General features: G+C 45.9%; 1 protein-coding gene across 2 annotated transcripts; it reads right to left on the bottom strand.

Annotated features, from left to right (window-relative positions):
* Window positions 1–212: 212 nt before the first annotated feature.
* sgms2b (sphingomyelin synthase 2b) lies at window positions 213–12,335 on the bottom strand. 2 transcript variants are annotated; one of them, XM_076986209.1, is made up of 6 exons: window positions 12,097–12,335; window positions 8,756–9,342; window positions 7,564–7,681; window positions 7,190–7,343; window positions 3,077–3,243; window positions 213–2,387 (listed from the first exon to the last, which is right to left on the bottom strand). In XM_076986209.1, the coding sequence occupies exons 2-6, from the start codon at window positions 9,256–9,258 to the stop codon at window positions 2,202–2,204; spliced, it is 1,128 nt and encodes a 375-aa protein (XP_076842324.1). In that variant the 5' UTR covers window positions 9,259–9,342; window positions 12,097–12,335; the 3' UTR covers window positions 213–2,201. The 2 variants fall into 2 exon arrangements, with proteins under 2 accessions (XP_076842324.1, XP_076842325.1); XM_076986210.1 differs by lacking the exon at window positions 12,097–12,335 and adding an exon at window positions 10,912–10,948.
* Window positions 12,336–18,763: the final 6,428 nt, after the last annotated feature.

Genomic DNA, 18,763 nt, shown 5'->3' with positions numbered 1-18,763 from the left:
TCAGGAATCACTCTGTGACAGGCTTGAACAGAGCTGGTCTGGGTCATGTCTGTACGGCAGGAACCGCTTAGGAGAGACTGACAAACATGCCGATGGCTAGCGGTGTCTTAGAGGTACGATTCCTAAATCTTTACGTTGACTGCTGACATGCTAGAGGTTTTATAACACATTTAAAAATGACTGAATGGTTGAAGTCCTACCTGACCATCTCAGTCAGCTCATACTTTATTGTGCTTGGATTAAATGTACAGAGAATGTTCACTCACTCACATACAGTTAAAAACATTTCACAGCCTGTTACCCTTAAGAAACGTCATGACCCCGTAACCCTCATCAACCTGTATCATTGCACAGTCCCACAATTAATAAATTAGTGCAGTTATTTAGTGTTTTTGCCTTCATATAATCTATATACATTAAGCATAACACAGCAGTCTTGACAGAAAATTTAATAACGTAGTGTGCAGATGACATATGGATATTTGAGAAGAACACATAGAAGGAGTTCACATGCCCCAGGTGTGAACTCTGGGGCAACACACACACACACACACACACACACACACACACATTCTGATCACATGGGCCCTCACAAAAACTGCTAAAAATAAACCTTATTAAATAATTGCAGTCCTTACAGAAACAGTTTATTTTTTAACACATGCAGGTAAATAAACTATTAAATACTTTAATAAGGCAACGGATATGGGAACCAGAACTGAAGCAGTATGTGTGAAGTCCCTTAAGAAACTCGTACACATAACCATCTTTGCCCATGGTGTTCCTGCATTTTCATTCTTAAAGGTAAACACTAATTTCAGAGGTTCAAAGTACAAAAACAAAACCCCAGAGTTGAATCAGCTTCAGTCAATGCAGACACTTCAGACCACATTCAAACAACATCACTTCAGACCACATTCAAACGACATCACTTCAGACCACATTCAAACGACATCATCACTTCAGACCACATTCAAACTACTACATCACTTCAGACCACATTCAAACTACTACATCACTTCAGACCACATTCAAACTACAACATCACTTCAGACCACATTCAAACTACAACATCACTTCAGACCACATTCAAACTACATAATCACTTCAGACCACATTCAAACTACATAATCACTTCAGACCACATTCAAACTACATAATCACTTCAGACCACATTCAAACTACATAATCACTTCAGACCACATTCAAACTACATCATCACTTCAGACCACATTCAAACTACATCATCACTTCAGACCACATTCAAACTACATCATCACTTCAGACCACATTCAAACTACAACATCACTTCAGACCACATTCAAACTACAACATCACTTCAGACCACATTCAAACTACATCATCACTTCAGACCACATTCAAACGACATCATCACTTCAGACCACATTCAAACGACATCATCACTTCAGACCACATTCAAACGACATCATCACTTCAGACCACATTCAAACGACATCATCACTTCAGACCACATTCAAACTACAACATCACTTCAGACCACATTCAAACTACAACATCACTTCAGACCACATTCAAACTACAACATCACTTCAGACCACATTCAAACTACAACATCACTTCAGACCACATTCAAACTACATAATCACTTCAGACCACATTCAAACTACATAATCACTTCAGACCACATTCAAACTACATCATCACTTCAGACCACATTCAAACTACATCATCACTTCAGACCACATTCAAACTACAACATCACTTCGGACCACATTCAAACTACAGCATCACTTCGGACCACATTCAAATTACAGCATCACTTCGCACCACATTCAAACTACATCATTTCAGACCACATTCAAACTACAACATCACTTCAGACCACATTCAAACTGCAGCAGTGAGCACACTGAAGTACCCTCAGCAGAGCTCCACGTGCAGGCGTGCAAGTGTGTGGTGTGTGTGGCAGAGTGCAGGTGAGCGCAGAATGGGGCAGTTAGACCAGAACGGGACGACCTGCAGATGTCTCACACTCGTACACGTACACACTCGTACACGTACACACACACACACACACACACACACACTCTGTCAAATACTGTCGTGTGAGAGTATCAGCTCACCCACACTACATGTCGTCCAGTGTTAGACGCGTGTGTGTTGCCGTACGCACGCGCATACATGTGTGTGTGATGGCCGTGTAAGGCAGGTTCTGGCTCTCAGTCGTCTCGAGTGCTCTGGACTTTGGAGTAGCGCTCAAATGGTTTCTTGCAGAGCACTGTGGGCAGGGCCAGGGGGCAGGAGAAGGTACAGGGCACTGGGCCGCTCACATTCCTCTCCATAAACTCAAACAGGCAGCCCCACCACACTCTGCTCAGGTAGTTGTGGGGAGAGTCTCTGAGACACTGCAGACAGGATGACGGGTGTCACAGACATGACCACAGTATTGCACAAACGCTGTAAATGCAGTTTAGAGCACAGAACTACACTACAGTACTGTAATACAGTAATATACAAAATTACACTACAGTACTGTAATACAGTAATATACAAAATTATACTACAGTACTGTAATACAGTAATATACAGTATTATACTATAGCACTGTAATACAGTAATATACAGCAATACACTACAATACTGTAATACAGTAATATACAGTACTACAGTACTATAATACAGTAATATACAGCATCACACTACAGTACTGTAATACAATAATATACAGCACTACAGTACTGTAATACAGTAAAATACAGTATTCTACCACAATACTGTAACACAGTAACATTGTTATACCACAGTACTGGAACAGTAATATACTGTATTATAGCACAGTACTATAATACAGTAACACTGTTATAGCACAGTATTGTAATACATCAATATTCGGTTTATACCGTTATACAATAGTTCTGTAGTATATAATACATTCAGAGAATGTCACGTACAGCGCAATGATTTTGTATTTTGTACGTTTTCTATATTGTGGTACAATTTTAACCTGTAGAATTGATGCTGTAGAGTTAGATAGAGTGGGATTTGTTAATGTAGTTTGTGGAAGCAGAGGGACTCTGGGATTTGAAGTTTTTACCTGGTTGTTGGCCATGGTGTGGTACCAACAGAAGAGGCGTGAGGTGATGAAGTAGGCTACTATCACATCCACACTGTAGTGCTCATGGGCTAGCAGGATACAGACCACGCCCACAGTGCTTAGCAACCAGCAGATCAGGTGATACCACCACAAAGAGCGGGGGGAATCTGGGACAGGAAGAAAGAAACTCAGTCAACCACTAAATGGGTTAGACATTATCTTACCCTTTTAGAGTTTCATAATGTTGGTCTCCAACCCACACAAAATATAGCAAAACTTTTGTTTGGCTTTGTCAGGACATACAACCCCATTAAGGTTTAGGCCCTGCCCGACGAGACCCTGTTCCACAGGATTAGGCCCGACAGGACATGCTCCACTGGACCCTGTCTGATGGGACCCTGCTCCACAGGACCCTGTCTGACAGGACATGCTCCACAGGACCCTGTCTGATGGGACCCTGCTCCACAGGACCCTGTCTGACAGGACATGCTCCACAGGACCCTGTCTGATGGGACCCTGCTCCATAGGACCCTGTCTGATGGGACCCTGCTCCATAGGACCCTGTCTGATGGGACCCTGCTCCATAGGACCCTGTCTGATGGGACCCTGCTCCACAGGACCCTGTCTGATGGGACCCTGCTCCACAGGACCCTGTCTGACGGGACCCTGCTCTCTCCACTTGCTGGTGAACATGATTCACATGCTTGTGTGAAGTGGCACATGCTGACACCCCAAGATTTATGGGTGATTTATGGGATGTAGATTTATGTTCTGACTCACTAGCTAGTTCAGTGTTTAGTAGTGATGTTCTGACTCACTAGCTAGTTCAGTGTTTAGTAGTAATGTTCTGATTCACTAGTTCAGTGTTTAGTAGTGATGTTCTGATTCACTAGTTCAGTGTTTAGTAGTGATGTTCTGATTCACTAGTTAGTTCAGTGTTTAGTAGTGATGTTCTGACTCACTAGCTAGTTCAGTGTTTAGTAGTGATGTTCTGACTCACTAGCTAGTTCAGTGTTTAGTAGTGATGTTCTGACTCACTAGCTAGTTCAGTGTTTAGTAGTGATGTTCTGACTCACTAGCTAGTTCAGTGTTTAGTAGTGATGTTCTGACTCACTAGCTAGTTCAGTGTTTAGTAGTGATGTTCTGATTCACTAGTTCAGTGTTTAGTAGTGATGTTCTGATTCACTAGTTCAGTGTTTAGTAGTGATGTTCTGATTCACTAGTTAGTTCAGTGTTTAGTGGTGATGTTCTGACTCACTAGCTAGTTCAGTGTTTAGTAGTGATGTTCTGACTCACTAGCTAGTTCAGTGTTTAGTAGTGATGTTCTGACTCACTAGCTAGTTCAGTGTTTAGTAGTGATGTTCTGACTCACTAGCTAGTTCAGTGTTTAGTAGTGATGTTCTGACTCACTAGCTAGTTCAGTGTTTAGTAGTGATGTTCTGATTCACTAGTTCAGTGTTTAGTAGTGATGTTCTGATTCACTAGTTCAGTGTTTAGTAGTGATGTTCTGATTCACTAGCTAGTTCAGTGTTTAGTAGTGATGTTCTGACTCACTAGCTAGTTCAGTGTTTAGTAGTGATGTTCTGACTCACTAGCTAGTTCAGTGTTTAGTAGTGATGTTCTGACTCACTAGCTAGTTCAGTGTTTAGTAGTGATGTTCTGATTCACTAGTTCAGTGTTTAGTAGTGATGTTCTGATTCACTAGTTCAGTGTTTAGTAGTGATGTTCTGATTCACTAGTTAGTTCAGTGTTTAGTGGTGATGTTCTGATTCACTAGTTAGTTCAGTGTTTAGAAGTGATGTTCAGATTCACTAGCTAGTTCAGTGTTTAGTAGTGATGTTCGGATTCACTAGCTAGTTCAGTGTTTAGTAGTGATGTTCGGATTCACTAGTTATTTCAGTGTTTAGTAGTGATGTTCGGATTCACTAGCTAGTTAGGTGTTTAGTAGTGTAGTGATGTTCTGACTCACTAGTTAGTTCAGTGTTTAATAGTGATGTTCTGACTCACTAGTAAGTTCAGTGTTTAGTAGTGATGTTCTGACTCACTAGTAAGTTCAGTGTTTAGTAGTGATGTTCTGACTCACTAGCTAGTTCAGTGTTTAGTAGTGATGTTCTGATTTACTAGCTAGTTCAGTGTTTAGTAGTGATGTTCTGACTCACTAGTTATTTCAGTGTTTAGTAGTGATGTTCTGACTCACTAGCTAGTTCAGTGTTTAATAGTGATGTTCTGACTCGCTAGCTAGTTCAGTGTTTAGTAGTGATGTTCTGACTCACTAGCTAGTTCAGTGTTTAGTAGTGATGTTCTGACTCACTAGCTAGTTCAGTGTTTAGTAGTGATGTTCTGACTCACTAGTTATTTCAGTGTTTAGTAGTGATGTTCTAACTCACTAGCTAGTTCAGTGTTTAGTAGTGATGTTCTGACTCACTAGCTAGTTCAGTGTTTAGTAGTGATGTTCTGATTCACTAGTTCAGTGTTTAGTAGTGATGTTCTGATTCACTAGTTATTTCAGTGTTTAGTAGTGATGTTCTGACTCACTAGCTAGTTCAGTGTTTAGTAGTGATGTTCTGACTCACTAGCTAGTTCAGTGTTTAGTAGTGATGTTCTGACTCACTAGCTAGTTCAGTGTTTAGTAGTGATGTTCTGATTCACTAGCTAGTTCAGTGTTTAGTAGTGATGTTCTGATTCACTAGTTCAGTGTTTAGTAGTGATGTTCTGATTCACTAGTTCAGTGTTTAGTAGTGATGTTCTGATTCACTAGTTCAGTGTTTAGTAGTGATGTTCTGATTCACTAGTTAGTTCAGTGTTTAGTGGTGATGTTCTGATTCACTAGTTAGTTCAGTGTTTAGTAGTGATGTTCAGATTCACTAGCTAGTTCAGTGTTTAGTAGTGATGTTCGGATTCACTAGCTAGTTCAGTGTTTAGTAGTGATGTTCGGATTCACTAGTTATTTCAGTGTTTAGTAGTGATGTTCGGATTCACTAGCTAGTTAGGTGTTTAGTAGTGTAGTGATGTTCTGACTCACTAGTTAGTTCAGTGTTTAATAGTGATGTTCTGACTCACTAGTAAGTTCAGTGTTTAGTAGTGATGTTCTGACTCACTAGCTAGTTCAGTGTTTAGTAGTGATGTTCTGATTTACTAGCTAGTTCAGTGTTTAGTAGTGATGTTCTGACTCACTAGTTCAGTGTTTAGTAGTGATGTTCTGACTCACTAGTTATTTCAGTGTTTAGTAGTGATGTTCTGACTCACTAGCTAGTTCAGTGTTTAATAGTGATGTTCTGACTCACTAGCTAGTTCAGTGTTTAGTAGTGATGTTCTGACTCACTAGCTAGTTCAGTGTTTAGTAGTGATGTTCTGACTCACTAGCTAGTTCAGTGTTTAGTAGTGATGTTCTGACTCACTAGCTAGTTCAGTGTTTAGTAGTGATGTTCTGACTCACTAGTTATTTCAGTGTTTAGTAGTGATGTTCTAACTCACTAGCTAGTTCAGTGTTTAATAGTGATGTTCTGACTCACTAGTTAGTTCAGTGTTTAGTAGTGATGTTCTGACTCACTAGCTAGTTCAGTGTTTAGTAGTGATGTTCTGATTCACTAGCTAGTTCAGTGTTTAGTAGCGATGTTCTGACTCACTAATTCAGTGTTTAGTAGTGATGTTCTGATTCACTAGCTAGTTCAGTGTTTAGTAGTGATGTTCGGATTCACTAGTTATTTCAGTGTTTAGTAGTGATGTTCTGATTCACTAGCTAGTTCAGTGTTTAGTAGTGATGTTCTGACTCACTAGCGAGTTCAGTGTTTATTAGTGATGTTCTGACTCACTAGCTAGTTCAGTGTTTAGTAGTGATGTTCTGACTCACTAGTTCAGTGTTTAGTAGTGATGTTCTGACTCACTAGTTCAGTGTTTAGTAGTGATGTTCTGATTCACTAGCTAGTTCAGTGTTTAATTGTGATGTTCTGATTCACTAGTTAGTTCAGTGTTTAATAGTGATGTTCTGATTCACTAGCTAGCTCAGTGTTTAATAGTGATGTACGGATTCACTAGCTAGTTCAGTGTTTAGTAGTGATGTTCTGACTCAAGACAACACAAAGATTATGATGATGATGATGATGGCACACTCACATTCTCTGATGAAGAGGAAGGTGAGTGTCAGGATGACAGTGTGTCCGCTATAAAGAAAGTCTCCGCACATGATATGGGAGCCTGTGATGGACAAACCACCTCCTAAAAACAGCTGCACTACACGGGACAACTTAGCCATTGAGTTATTATAGAGCTAAAGAGAGAGAGAGAGAGAGAGAGAGAGAGAGAGGGGAGAGAGAGAGTGAGACAGAGAGAGATAAAGGGAGAGGGAGAGGGGTGGGGAGAGAGGGGGGAGGGAGAGAGAGCTTAAGTCTTCCAGGCTGTATACAATGAACGAATGAATGAACAGATGAATGAATGAACCCCCCGCCCCCAAGCAAGAGTCGGGGGAGGCAGGTGGGCGGTGACCTCACCTTCGGCGCACACTCCATGTGCATGCTGGGAACAGGCAGTGTGGTGACATACATGGTGATCATGCGGTACAGATACAGGGTCCCCATCAGGAAAAAGAACCTCCTGCCTACTATTGACCTACACACATAGACACACACACACACACACACACACACACACGCACACACAAATAGAGCGTTTTCTGGCTGGTACCTGTTATTATATGTGGGTACATTGCAGTGTGTATTTAAAACAGTTCTGCCAATATGAATTTAAGTAGGATCAGGTAGAAGTGCTGTGTACACTACACGTACACACTACACGTACACACTACACGCACACACTACACGTACACACTACACGCACACACTACACACACACACTACACACACACACTACACGTACACACTACACGCACACACTACACGCACACACTACACGTACACACTACACGCACACACTACACGCACACACTACACGCACACACTACACGCACACACTACACGTACACACTACACGCACACACTACACGTACACACTACACGCACTACACGCACACACTACACGCACACACTACACGCACACACTACACGCACACTACACACACACACACTACACAAACGTTTCAGTGTAGAATACACCTGTGCTTGAGGACAGAGAGAGAGAGAGAGGAGAGAGTGAGGGAGAAGGAGAGAGAGAGAAGAAGAGAGGGAGAAGGAGAGAGAGAGAAGAAGAGAGGGAGAAGGAGAGAGGGAGGGAGAAGGAGAGAGAGAAGAAGAGAGGGAGGGAGAAGGAGAGAGAGAAGAAGAGAGGGAGGGAGAAGGAGAGAGGGAGGGAGAAGGAGAGAGAGAAGAAGAGAGGGAGGGAGAAGGAGAGAGAGAGAAGAAGAGAGGGAGAAGGAGAGAGAGAGAAGAAGAGAGGGAGAAGGAGAGAGTGAGGGAGAAGGAGAGAGAGAGAAGAAGAGAGGGAGAAGGAGAGAGAGAGAAGAAGAGAGGGAGAAGGAGAGAGGGAGGGAGAAGGAGAGAGAGAAGAAGAGAGGGAGGGAGAAGGAGAGAGAGAAGAAGAGAGGGAGGGAGAAGGAGAGAGAGAGAAGAAGAGAGGGAGAAGGAGAGAGAGAAGAAGAGAGGGAGAAGGAGAGAGTGAGGGAGAAGGAGAGAGAAGGAGAGAGTGAGGGAGAAGGAGAGAGAGGAAGAGAGAGAGTGCCCCCCTCACTTGTGTTTGAGGAACAGCCACTGAATGAGCCAGACGGTGACCAGGCCCATGCCGATGACCTCGGTCACGCTGAAGGCCCACTCCACCCGCGGGACGTAGTCGAAGAACTTATCCGGGAGCGGGGGGTTGGAGGTCTTGTCAGGGACCCTGTCGTTCACGATGGTGATCATAACTGTGGTGAGGAACAGGTTGAACGCCGCCCACAGGAACGCCAGGCCCGTTTTCCCCCACTCGGCAGGCAGGCGGTCCCGCTGAGAGTCCTGCATACGGATGCACACGTAGTCCTGGTTCTTACGCAGGAGTCTGGAGAAGCTCCGAGACATCCCGCACTTCCTGTCAGGGTCCCGCCTGTCGTCGGGGTAACCGTCAGCAGGCCTGTTCCGAGCAGGCGGTGATCTGGTGGGCGTGGTCTGCAGGTGGGCGTGGTCTGGAATGGTCACCTCCACGTTGTGGGAACTGCTGTCACTTTCATGTTCTGTGTCAGGAAACTGAGACACTGCCATCACTATGGCAACACCAGACTGTCCGACAGCCAGCTGCTTAAAGAGTCAGTAAAGTGAAATTCCACAAGAGAAATGTCTCCTCTCCTGCACGGAAGGTGACACACACACACACACACACACACACACACACACACACACACACACACACACACACACACACACACACACACACAAGGAATCATTAGTTGTACAGAGTCCATTGTTTTGCTTTCATTCACATAACTTTTTTGGTCACATAACTATGCGTTGCATAAGAGTCCTTCATTGCAGAAGAAACAATGTTGTCAAATCGCAAACTCAGACACAAGAGGGAAAAGAGAAATCCTCACATCACATGACCACATCACATGACCACCAGGGACCTGAACCACAGACCCAGCAAGACTGCTGAACCACAGACACTGCTGTGCTGAACTCTGACCCTGCTCCGTGTGCGGAACTCTGACCCTGTCTGGTGTTCTGAACTCTGACCTTTCCCCACTTGCTGAACTTTGACCCTGCACCGCGTGCTGAACTCTGACCCTTCCCCATGTGCTGAACTTTGAACTTGGCCTGTTCCTCCCCACACCGCTGTGCCCCTACACCCTACACACCTCTGTTCAGCCCCATGGTAGTGGCCTTCCTCCTGAGCCGCTACACGCCTCCGTTCAACCCCGGGGTCGCGGGTGTCCCCCCTACACGTTCAGCCATGTTCAGGGACGTTCAGGCGCGTTCAGGCCCACTACGCCTCGCAGGCAGCCGGGAGCCACGCCTGGCTGCACATCCTGCCTGACGGGCCTGTTGTCAGCCTGCCAGGAACCTCTGCCACACTAATCCACACCTGTACGCTTTTGGCTCCAGGCCACAGGACCAGTCAGGCTTTACTGTTTGATCTCCTTAAGACTGGAGAGGTGTGTCTGATATTTGTGTCAGACAATAGAACTGTTGCTGAAAACCAGAGGACACACCGGGGAGGAGGACACACCAGGGTGGAGGACACACCGGGGTGGAGGAAACACCTGTCGCAACGCCCACCTGAGCACCGCCCGCAACGTCAGTCACTCCGTCACTGAGCAGAATCACACACAATAAACTTGGCCTTTAAACACATGTAGTTCTAGCCTAGTACGTCTTACAGGTTATTTCGAATGAAGTATTAGATTATGGTTGCCTGCGAATCATCACAGCGTCCCAGTCAGCACCACGACCCGCGAGGGAGAGACCGGTGTTGGTCTTAATGCATGGGTGTCCGCGCACATCTCTGCAGGCAAACAGAGGTGTGTCTTTCATAACTAACTTAACAAAAGACTGTAAGGTTGAAGAATGTTGCATGTGTGACATATGGCAACCCAGAGGCGACTCGCCCTGCTAAACCTGTCTCTCTAAACCTGTCTCTCTGAACCTGTCTCTCTGACACGTCTCTCTCTAAACCTGTCTCTCTGACACGTCTCTCTCTAAACCTGTCTCTCTGACAAATCTGTCTAAACCTGTCTCTTCGACACGTCTCTCTGAACCTGTCTCTCTGACATGTCTCTCTGAACCTGTCTCTCTGACACGTCTCTCTAAGCCTGTTTCTCTGACAGGTCTCTCTAAGCCTGTTTCTCTGACAGGTCTCTCTAAACCTGTCTCTCTGACACGTCTCTCTAAACCTCTCTCTGACCTGCCGAAACCTACCGTGTTCAAGCGCTGTGAGGTTCGGACTGAGTCTCAGAGAAAAGCGTTTGTGCCTCTGGGTGATTCTGCCAATGTGATATGAACAGCATGTTCCCATGACAACCTGCTGCTTTTGTGTCACATATAGGTCTGCGGTAGGTCTGTCCAGCGATGCAAGAAGTCTCAGGGAAAACACCAGAACTTTCCACAGCTCAGCTCCAAGTCAGTGCCTCAGTGACAACTAGGTTAGGACCAGGGTTGCCAACTTTTGACGTTCGCTTGGAGTGAGATTTTAACCTGGAGCCGGTGGCGAGTGTATTTTGTTGAGCGGGGGGGGGGGGGCTGCGAACGTAAAATGGACACAGATTCAGTGTTATATCGCCGGTGGATGGCGCCAGAGCTAGCGAACTAGTAACGTATTGAATCATATATGTGGATCTGAGGTAAATAAACTGGATATTTTTTTTCGGCGTGAGATATCGGAAGTGTGGCGTGAGAGCGTGTGAAAACGGTCAAATGCGTGTGTCTCACGCTCAATGCGTGAGAGTTGGCAACCCTGTAGGACTCACAGATGACAAGACAACCTGCTGGAGATCCCACAAACCATCATTTAACCATGACCCTGCACCACAGGGCCAGTGACCTCACCATGACTGATCAGGGTCGTTTATTTTGCCCCAGAAGATCTAATTAGGATCCATCTGAAGGCGAAATGGAACACGATCGATCACGGCGCTTAAAATACACCCCGACCTCAACACGCACGCGGCCAATAACCGGGTGGAGAGACGCACCTTCCAGGAAGTGCTGCATATGAACAAAATAAAACCGCACACGACCCTGCATCAAAAGATACTTATTTATTTATAAGATAACAAGATTTCATTGTCATTCTATTTTTATTCTCATTACGTAAATAAAAAAATATTTCTGTTCGCCCGCGTGGAGAAGTAACACTAGTTTATAGTAACGATATGTTGAATGAAATGTTTCAGTCAGCTTCGCTACAGCTAAGTGTGTAAGAGGAGGATGTTCGCGGATGTTTATCACCGGATAAATGATCTAAAAACCTCATTTTGCCGCCGATTTGAACTATTTAAAAGTCCTTGGCATTCGCGTGTTTAACGGGACGAGGACATATTTATGTAACATCTCAACATGATAAAATAATCTACGTGTGAAACGCCAAAACGTGACACTACTCACCCAGATCCCAGAACTTCAGGTGGCCTGAAGACACAGCTAGAGTCACTTTCTCCCGTGCACTGGACACCAGGGCTGGAGGACACACCGGGGGAGGAGGACACACCGGGGTGGAGGACACACCTGTCGCGACGCCCACCTGAGCACCGCCCGCACCGTCAGTCACTCCGTCACTGAGCAGAATCACACACAGTAAACTTGGTCCTGGTTAAACACATGTAGTTCTAGGCTAGTACGTCTTACAGGTTATTTCGAATGAAGTATTAGATTATGGTTGCCTGTGAATCATCGCAGTGTGGGAAAGTTTAGGGCTGGATTTTCTCCTGCAGCGGTAACTCTGAGTGCTGATTCAGCCCTTGGCCACTAGAGGGCGCACTGCGCTGGCGTTACTCATCCTCACTGGGGCGCTGGGTGACTACACACACAAGCATGTCCTTAGCGAATAAAAATAGATTCCAAAAGTACCTTTTAAGCCGAGAAGTACTACAGGAATGACTGGATTAGCGCAGGGTTATATCATACATCTCTAATAAAATCACTTTTCTTGACGTAGGCTAATCTGATATCGAGAATATCACTTCCGTCCTAAAGTTGTTTTGTAGGCACCCTCTGTTCAGAAACACCGGGGTATCTGATGTGTCCACCAAAATAAATTAAGGTCTCTCACATAAAACTTTGTTCTCAGTATATCTATCTATATTCATCATCCTTTCATCACTGGCCTCGTTAGTAAAGGACTAGTTATCGGAGCAACAACTAGTCAAGGTCTTTGAACCCAAGAAGCTTCCTCTGTCTTCTCATACTGCTGTTACCTGAATTATAGGACATAATAATGACTTAGATGACATTTTAAATATTATTATTATTAGAACGACACAAAAATGCTACTGATGAACGCAAACCACATTTTTAAGGTGTAATCATAAAATTACCAGCCATATAGAGGCATCTGAAGAGGTCTGAAGGCCAAAATCACAGTCGTTTCACTGAACTGTATTCTTGTATTTTATGTTTTGTAAGTGAGCAGATGTGAGGGGAATATGTCTGTGATTCTCTCTTTCTCTCTCAGTTCAGTTTAGCGATGTTAGCTGGACGCTGCAGTGGTGTTTGGTGATTCGATTCAGGCTCTGATTCAGTGAATGATTCATTGCCCTTCAGGCTGGGGTTAGTGGTGATTCACTGCACCCCAGTCTGGGGTTCAGTGAGTGAATCACAGCCCTTTGGTTGGTATTCAGTGAGTTATTCACTGCCCCTCAGAGATTCGGTCAGTTATTCACTGTCTGTGAGGCTGGGGATTCTGTATGAGTGCGTGTGTCTGTATGGTGTGGGTGTGTGTGTGTGTGTGTGTGTGTGTGTGTGGTGCTCTCTCCCTCTCTCTCTGTCTCTCTCTCTCTCTCTCTCTCTCTCACACACACACACACACAAACACATACACACACACACACACACACACACATACGCACTCTGTACTCTGTCTAAATTTTTCCTGAGCCTGATGTCATTTGGAGATCTTAAAGGGCGGATCAGTATCTATTTTTCAGATAAAACACAGAAACAGACACACACACACACACACACACACACACACACACACACACACACGTTCCCACTTTTTTATTGAAAACTGCCAGCAGCGATGATACCACAGCCATGCTATCATGCTATCAACACACACACACTTTTTCAATAAAAGTGCTGATCTTCCATGAAAGGCCCAAAAACAACATTAAGACATCACGTAAAGTCAGACGAGAAGTTCATATCATTCCCACTAGTCCACATGCAGGACCATATTACATATTTACCATGTTAGCTGCCACCAAACGCCAGTGACGCCATCACGGCTCTCTTCAGGAGGAGAGCCCACAGTCGCAGCCCTCTCCATGTAGAATGAATAGAGCTCAGAACAGCTGGAGAGTCTTTCAATGACCCAAAATGGCTTCCCTTGGTTTACATGGCATGAATGCATTATGTGTATCCATAAGTGTATGCATGTATGTATAAATGCAGGAATGTATAATTCATATGCTTGTATAGATAGTCCACATGCATGAATGCATAAATGCATATGGTAGAAAGGCATGCATGTTTATTAAATGTATGTGTGTAAAATTCTGGAGTTTAGATAATATAAACACTGGGTCTTACCTCCCACTGTACATACACTGCACAATACAGTGTTTAGGGTTAGGGTTAGGGATTATGGATTATGGATTAAGGATTAAGAATTAAGGTTAGGTGTTAGGGGTTAGGGGTTAGGAATTAAGGTTAGGGGTTAGAGGTTAGGGTTTGGGGTTAGGGTTAGTTGTCTGTTTAAGGGTTGGACCTGCCTGCTCCCTTTGTGGGACTCATATTTGTAGCCTACAAATTAGATTTTCAAAACACATTAAACCATTTTTTCGGGCCAAAGTTAACCTCTTTAGTATTCAATTCCGCAATAAAACATATTTGCACCAAACTACATTTGTTCTGACCCCTTTGCTAGGGAAATGTATCTGTCATTAAAATATTTTGGAGAATTACATTTTCAGAAGTGTCAGACTCATACACACACACACACACACACACACACGCACACACACGCACGCACACGCACGCACGCACACGCACGCATGTGCATATACACATACTCATGCACAAATGCACACACACACATACATGTTCACACACACACACACACACACACACACACACACACACACACACACACACACACAGCACAGCACAGCACAGCCTGTTATACTCAAACCAGATGTGAATGAATACAAACCTGTTAAGGAAAAATAACTCCTTGTCAGTGTCTGAGTCTTGGCCTCTCTCTCTTCCTCTACGAAATGGAGAATTTGTCTCTATTGTAGCATCAAGATAAAGACCTTTCCGAACATAGCTGAGAGGTTTATGTTACGAGACGCTGATAAGTGATGGCACATTTCTGCTGTGTGGATTCTGCTGCATGAGTTCTGGAGTGTGTAAGCTGTGTCATGTTCAGAACTCACAGCTCGGGTGTTCAGAACTCAGCACTCAATCACAGCTCAGGTGTTCAGAACTCATCATTCCCTCACAGCTCAGGTGTTCAGAACTCAGCACTTCATCACAGCTAGATAACAATTAGCAAGACTGAGTGACCAATCACTATACGATTGCAGTGATATCACCACACGACTGCAGTGACGTCACCACACGAATGCAGTGACGTCACCACACGAATGCAGTGATATCTGCACACACTCTGATATCTGCACACACTCTGATATCTGCACACACTCTGATACCTGCACACACCTGCACACACTCTGATACCTGCACACACTCTGATACCTGCACAAACTCCGATACCTGCACGCACTCCGATATCTGCACGCACTCCGATATCTGCACGCACTCCGATACCTGCACAAACTCCGATACCTGCACAAACTCCGATACCTGCACGCACTCCGATATCTGCACACACTCCGATATCTGCACACACTCCGATACGTGCACTCCGATACCTGCACACACTCTAATACCTGCACACACTCTAATACCTGCACACACTCTGATACCTGCACACACTCTGATACCTGCACACACTCTGATATCTGCACACACTCTGATATCTGCACACACTCCGATATCTGCACACACTCCGATATCTGCACACACTCCGATACCTGCACACACTCTGATACCTGCACACACTCTGATATCTGCACACACTCTGATATCTGCACACACTCCACACTGGGAGAGACTCACCTGTTCATGTGTGTTCTGATCATCACCTACTACCCCCAAACTGTTAAGATTTCCTCAGCTGGATTGAGGAAAGGGGAATATGATAGAAGGAATATAATTTGAATTTGAAGCATCAGATGAGAGGAATACACAGCACCAGATGATGAAACCTGTAGGATTATTAAGGGGCAGTGGCAGAGAACAGGTGATAGTAATCAGAAAGATGGAGATTGTGAACGAGGGTGTGTCGTGTTATGGTGTGTGTGTGTGAGTGAGCGTTTCTCCTGGGGACCTGGGACGGCCTACGGTGACAGTGGAGTTTCAGTAAGGCATGTTGGTGTTTATGTTGAGTATATTGGAGGTTGTGTTGAGTGTGTTCGAATTTGTATTGAGTTTATTGGAGTTTAGGTTATTTATGTTAGTGTTTGGATTGAGGATATTGGCATTTATGTTAAATATATTGAAGTCCTATTGTGCTTTTGTTCATGTTGGGAACATTTTGGGGAGATTTTGGAGTGAGTGTGCATTACTTTCAATGGAATAAAACACACTGTCTAATGTGATAGACAGTCCACTACTTCAGTATTTAATCCACACACTGCAGGCGTGTCTACAAACGCACAGTGCAGCTGTGGGTTTGAACCAGGCCTGTCTCATATGGTTGTTTTATGAGCTATGGGTCTCATCCAGATGTACACCCCCCCCCCCCCCCCCCCCCCCCCCCCCCCCCCTCGAGAGCACGTTCTAAAAGCAGAATGTTCTAGAACTTCAAAGCAGAGGTTCGTGTGGAATATTGGTACCAGGGTTCTGGAAGATGTCAACCAAGACAGCAGAGTCATCAAAGCTTCATCTCAGGGTCTCTGGGTTCCTGGCAGCCTGCAGGGGGCAGTCAAGTGTGCCATCTTATTTCTGCTAACGCTCGTTGTGTTGGACAGAGTTGCCTGCTTCTCCCCTACCTGTCCAAACAGAATCTGCAGTGAGAATATCCACACAGAGCAACATCATCAAACACTGACAGTCTACAATGACAGTACCTCACCTGTCACCACACCTCACTTGTTACCCCACCTCACCTGTCACCACACCTCACCTGTTACCCCAACTCACCTGTCACCCCACCTCACCTGTTATCCCAACTCACCTGTCACCACACCTCACCTGTTACCCCAACTCACCTATCACCCCACCTCACCTGTTACCCCAACTCACCTGTCACCCCCAACTCACCTGTCACCCCAACTCACCTGTCACCCCCAACTCACCTGTCACCACACCTCACCTGTTACCCCAACTCACCTGTCACCACACCTCACCTGTTACCACACCTCACCTGTTACCCCAACTCACCTGTCACCACACCTCACCTGTCACCACACCTTACCTGTTACCCCCAACTCACCTGTCACCACACCTCACCTGTTACCACACCTCACCTATCACCCCACCTCACCTGTTACCCCACCTCACCTGTTACCCCACCTCACCTGTCACCACACCTCACCTGTCACCCCCACCTCACCTGTCATCACACCTCACCTGTTACCCCCACCTCACCTGTCACCCCACCTCACCTGTTACCCCCAACTCACCTGTCACCACACCTCACCTGTTACCCCACCTCACCTGTCACCACACCTCACCTGTCACCACACCTCACCTGTTACCCCAACTCACCTGTCACCACACCTCACCTGTTACCCCAACTCACCTGTCACCACACCTCACCTGTTACCCCACCTCACCTGTCACCCCACCTCACCTGTCACCCCACCTCACCTGTCACCACACCTCACCTGTTACCCCACCTCACCTGTTACCCCACCTCACCTGTCACCCCACCTCACCTGTTACCACACCTCACCTGTTACCCCACCTCACCTGTCACCCCCACCTCACCTGTCACCAAACCTCACCTGTTACCCCAACTCACCTGTCACCACACCTCACCTGTTACCCCAACTCACCTGTCACCACACCTCACCTGTTACCCCACCCTCACCTGTCACCACACCTCACCTGTCACCACACCTCACCTGTTACCCCAACTCACCTGTCACCACACCTCACCTGTTACCCCAACTCACCTGTCACCACACCTCACCTGTTACCCCACCTCACCTGTCACCCCACCTCACCTGTCACCCCACCTCACCTGTCACCCACACCTCACCTGTTACCCCACCTCACCTGTCACCCCACCTCACCTGTTACCACACCTCACCTGTTACCCCACCTCACCTGTCACCCCACCTCACCTGTCACCAAACCTCACCTGTTACCCCAACTCACCTGTCACCACACCTCACCTGTTACCCCCAACTCACCTGTCACCACACCTCACCTGTTACCCCCACCTCACCTGTCACCACACCTCACCTGTCACCACACCTCACCTGTTACCCCAACTCACCTGTCACCACACCTCACCTGTCACCCCACCTCACCTGTCACCCCACCTCACCTGTCACCCCCACCTCACCTGTTACCCCCACCTCACCTGTCACCCCACCTCACCTGTTACCACACCTCACCTGTTACCCCACCTCACCTGTCACCAAACCTCACCTGTTACCCCAACTCACCTGTCACCACACCTCACCTGTTACCCCAACTCACCTGTCACCACACCTCACCTGTTACCCCCACCTCACCTGTCACCACACCTCACCTGTCACCACACCTCACCTGTTACCCCAACTCACCTGTCACCTCACCTCACCTGTTACCACACCTCACCTGTTACCCAACCTCACCTGTCACCACACCTCACCTGTTACCCCCAACTCACCTGTCACCCCACCTCACCTGTTACCACACCTCACCTGTTACCCCACCTCACCTGTCACCAAACCTCACCTGTTACCCCCAACTCACCTGTCACCACACCTCACCTGTTACCCCACCTCACCTGTCACCACACCTCACCTGTTACCCCACCTCACCTGTCACC

The sequence above is a fragment of the Brachyhypopomus gauderio genome, unplaced genomic scaffold (genome assembly GCF_052324685.1).
Source record: "Brachyhypopomus gauderio isolate BG-103 unplaced genomic scaffold, BGAUD_0.2 sc45, whole genome shotgun sequence".
In the NCBI taxonomy this organism is placed as follows: Eukaryota; Metazoa; Chordata; class Actinopteri; order Gymnotiformes; family Hypopomidae; genus Brachyhypopomus; species Brachyhypopomus gauderio.
This window is presented reverse-complemented; position numbering and strand designations above follow the sequence as displayed.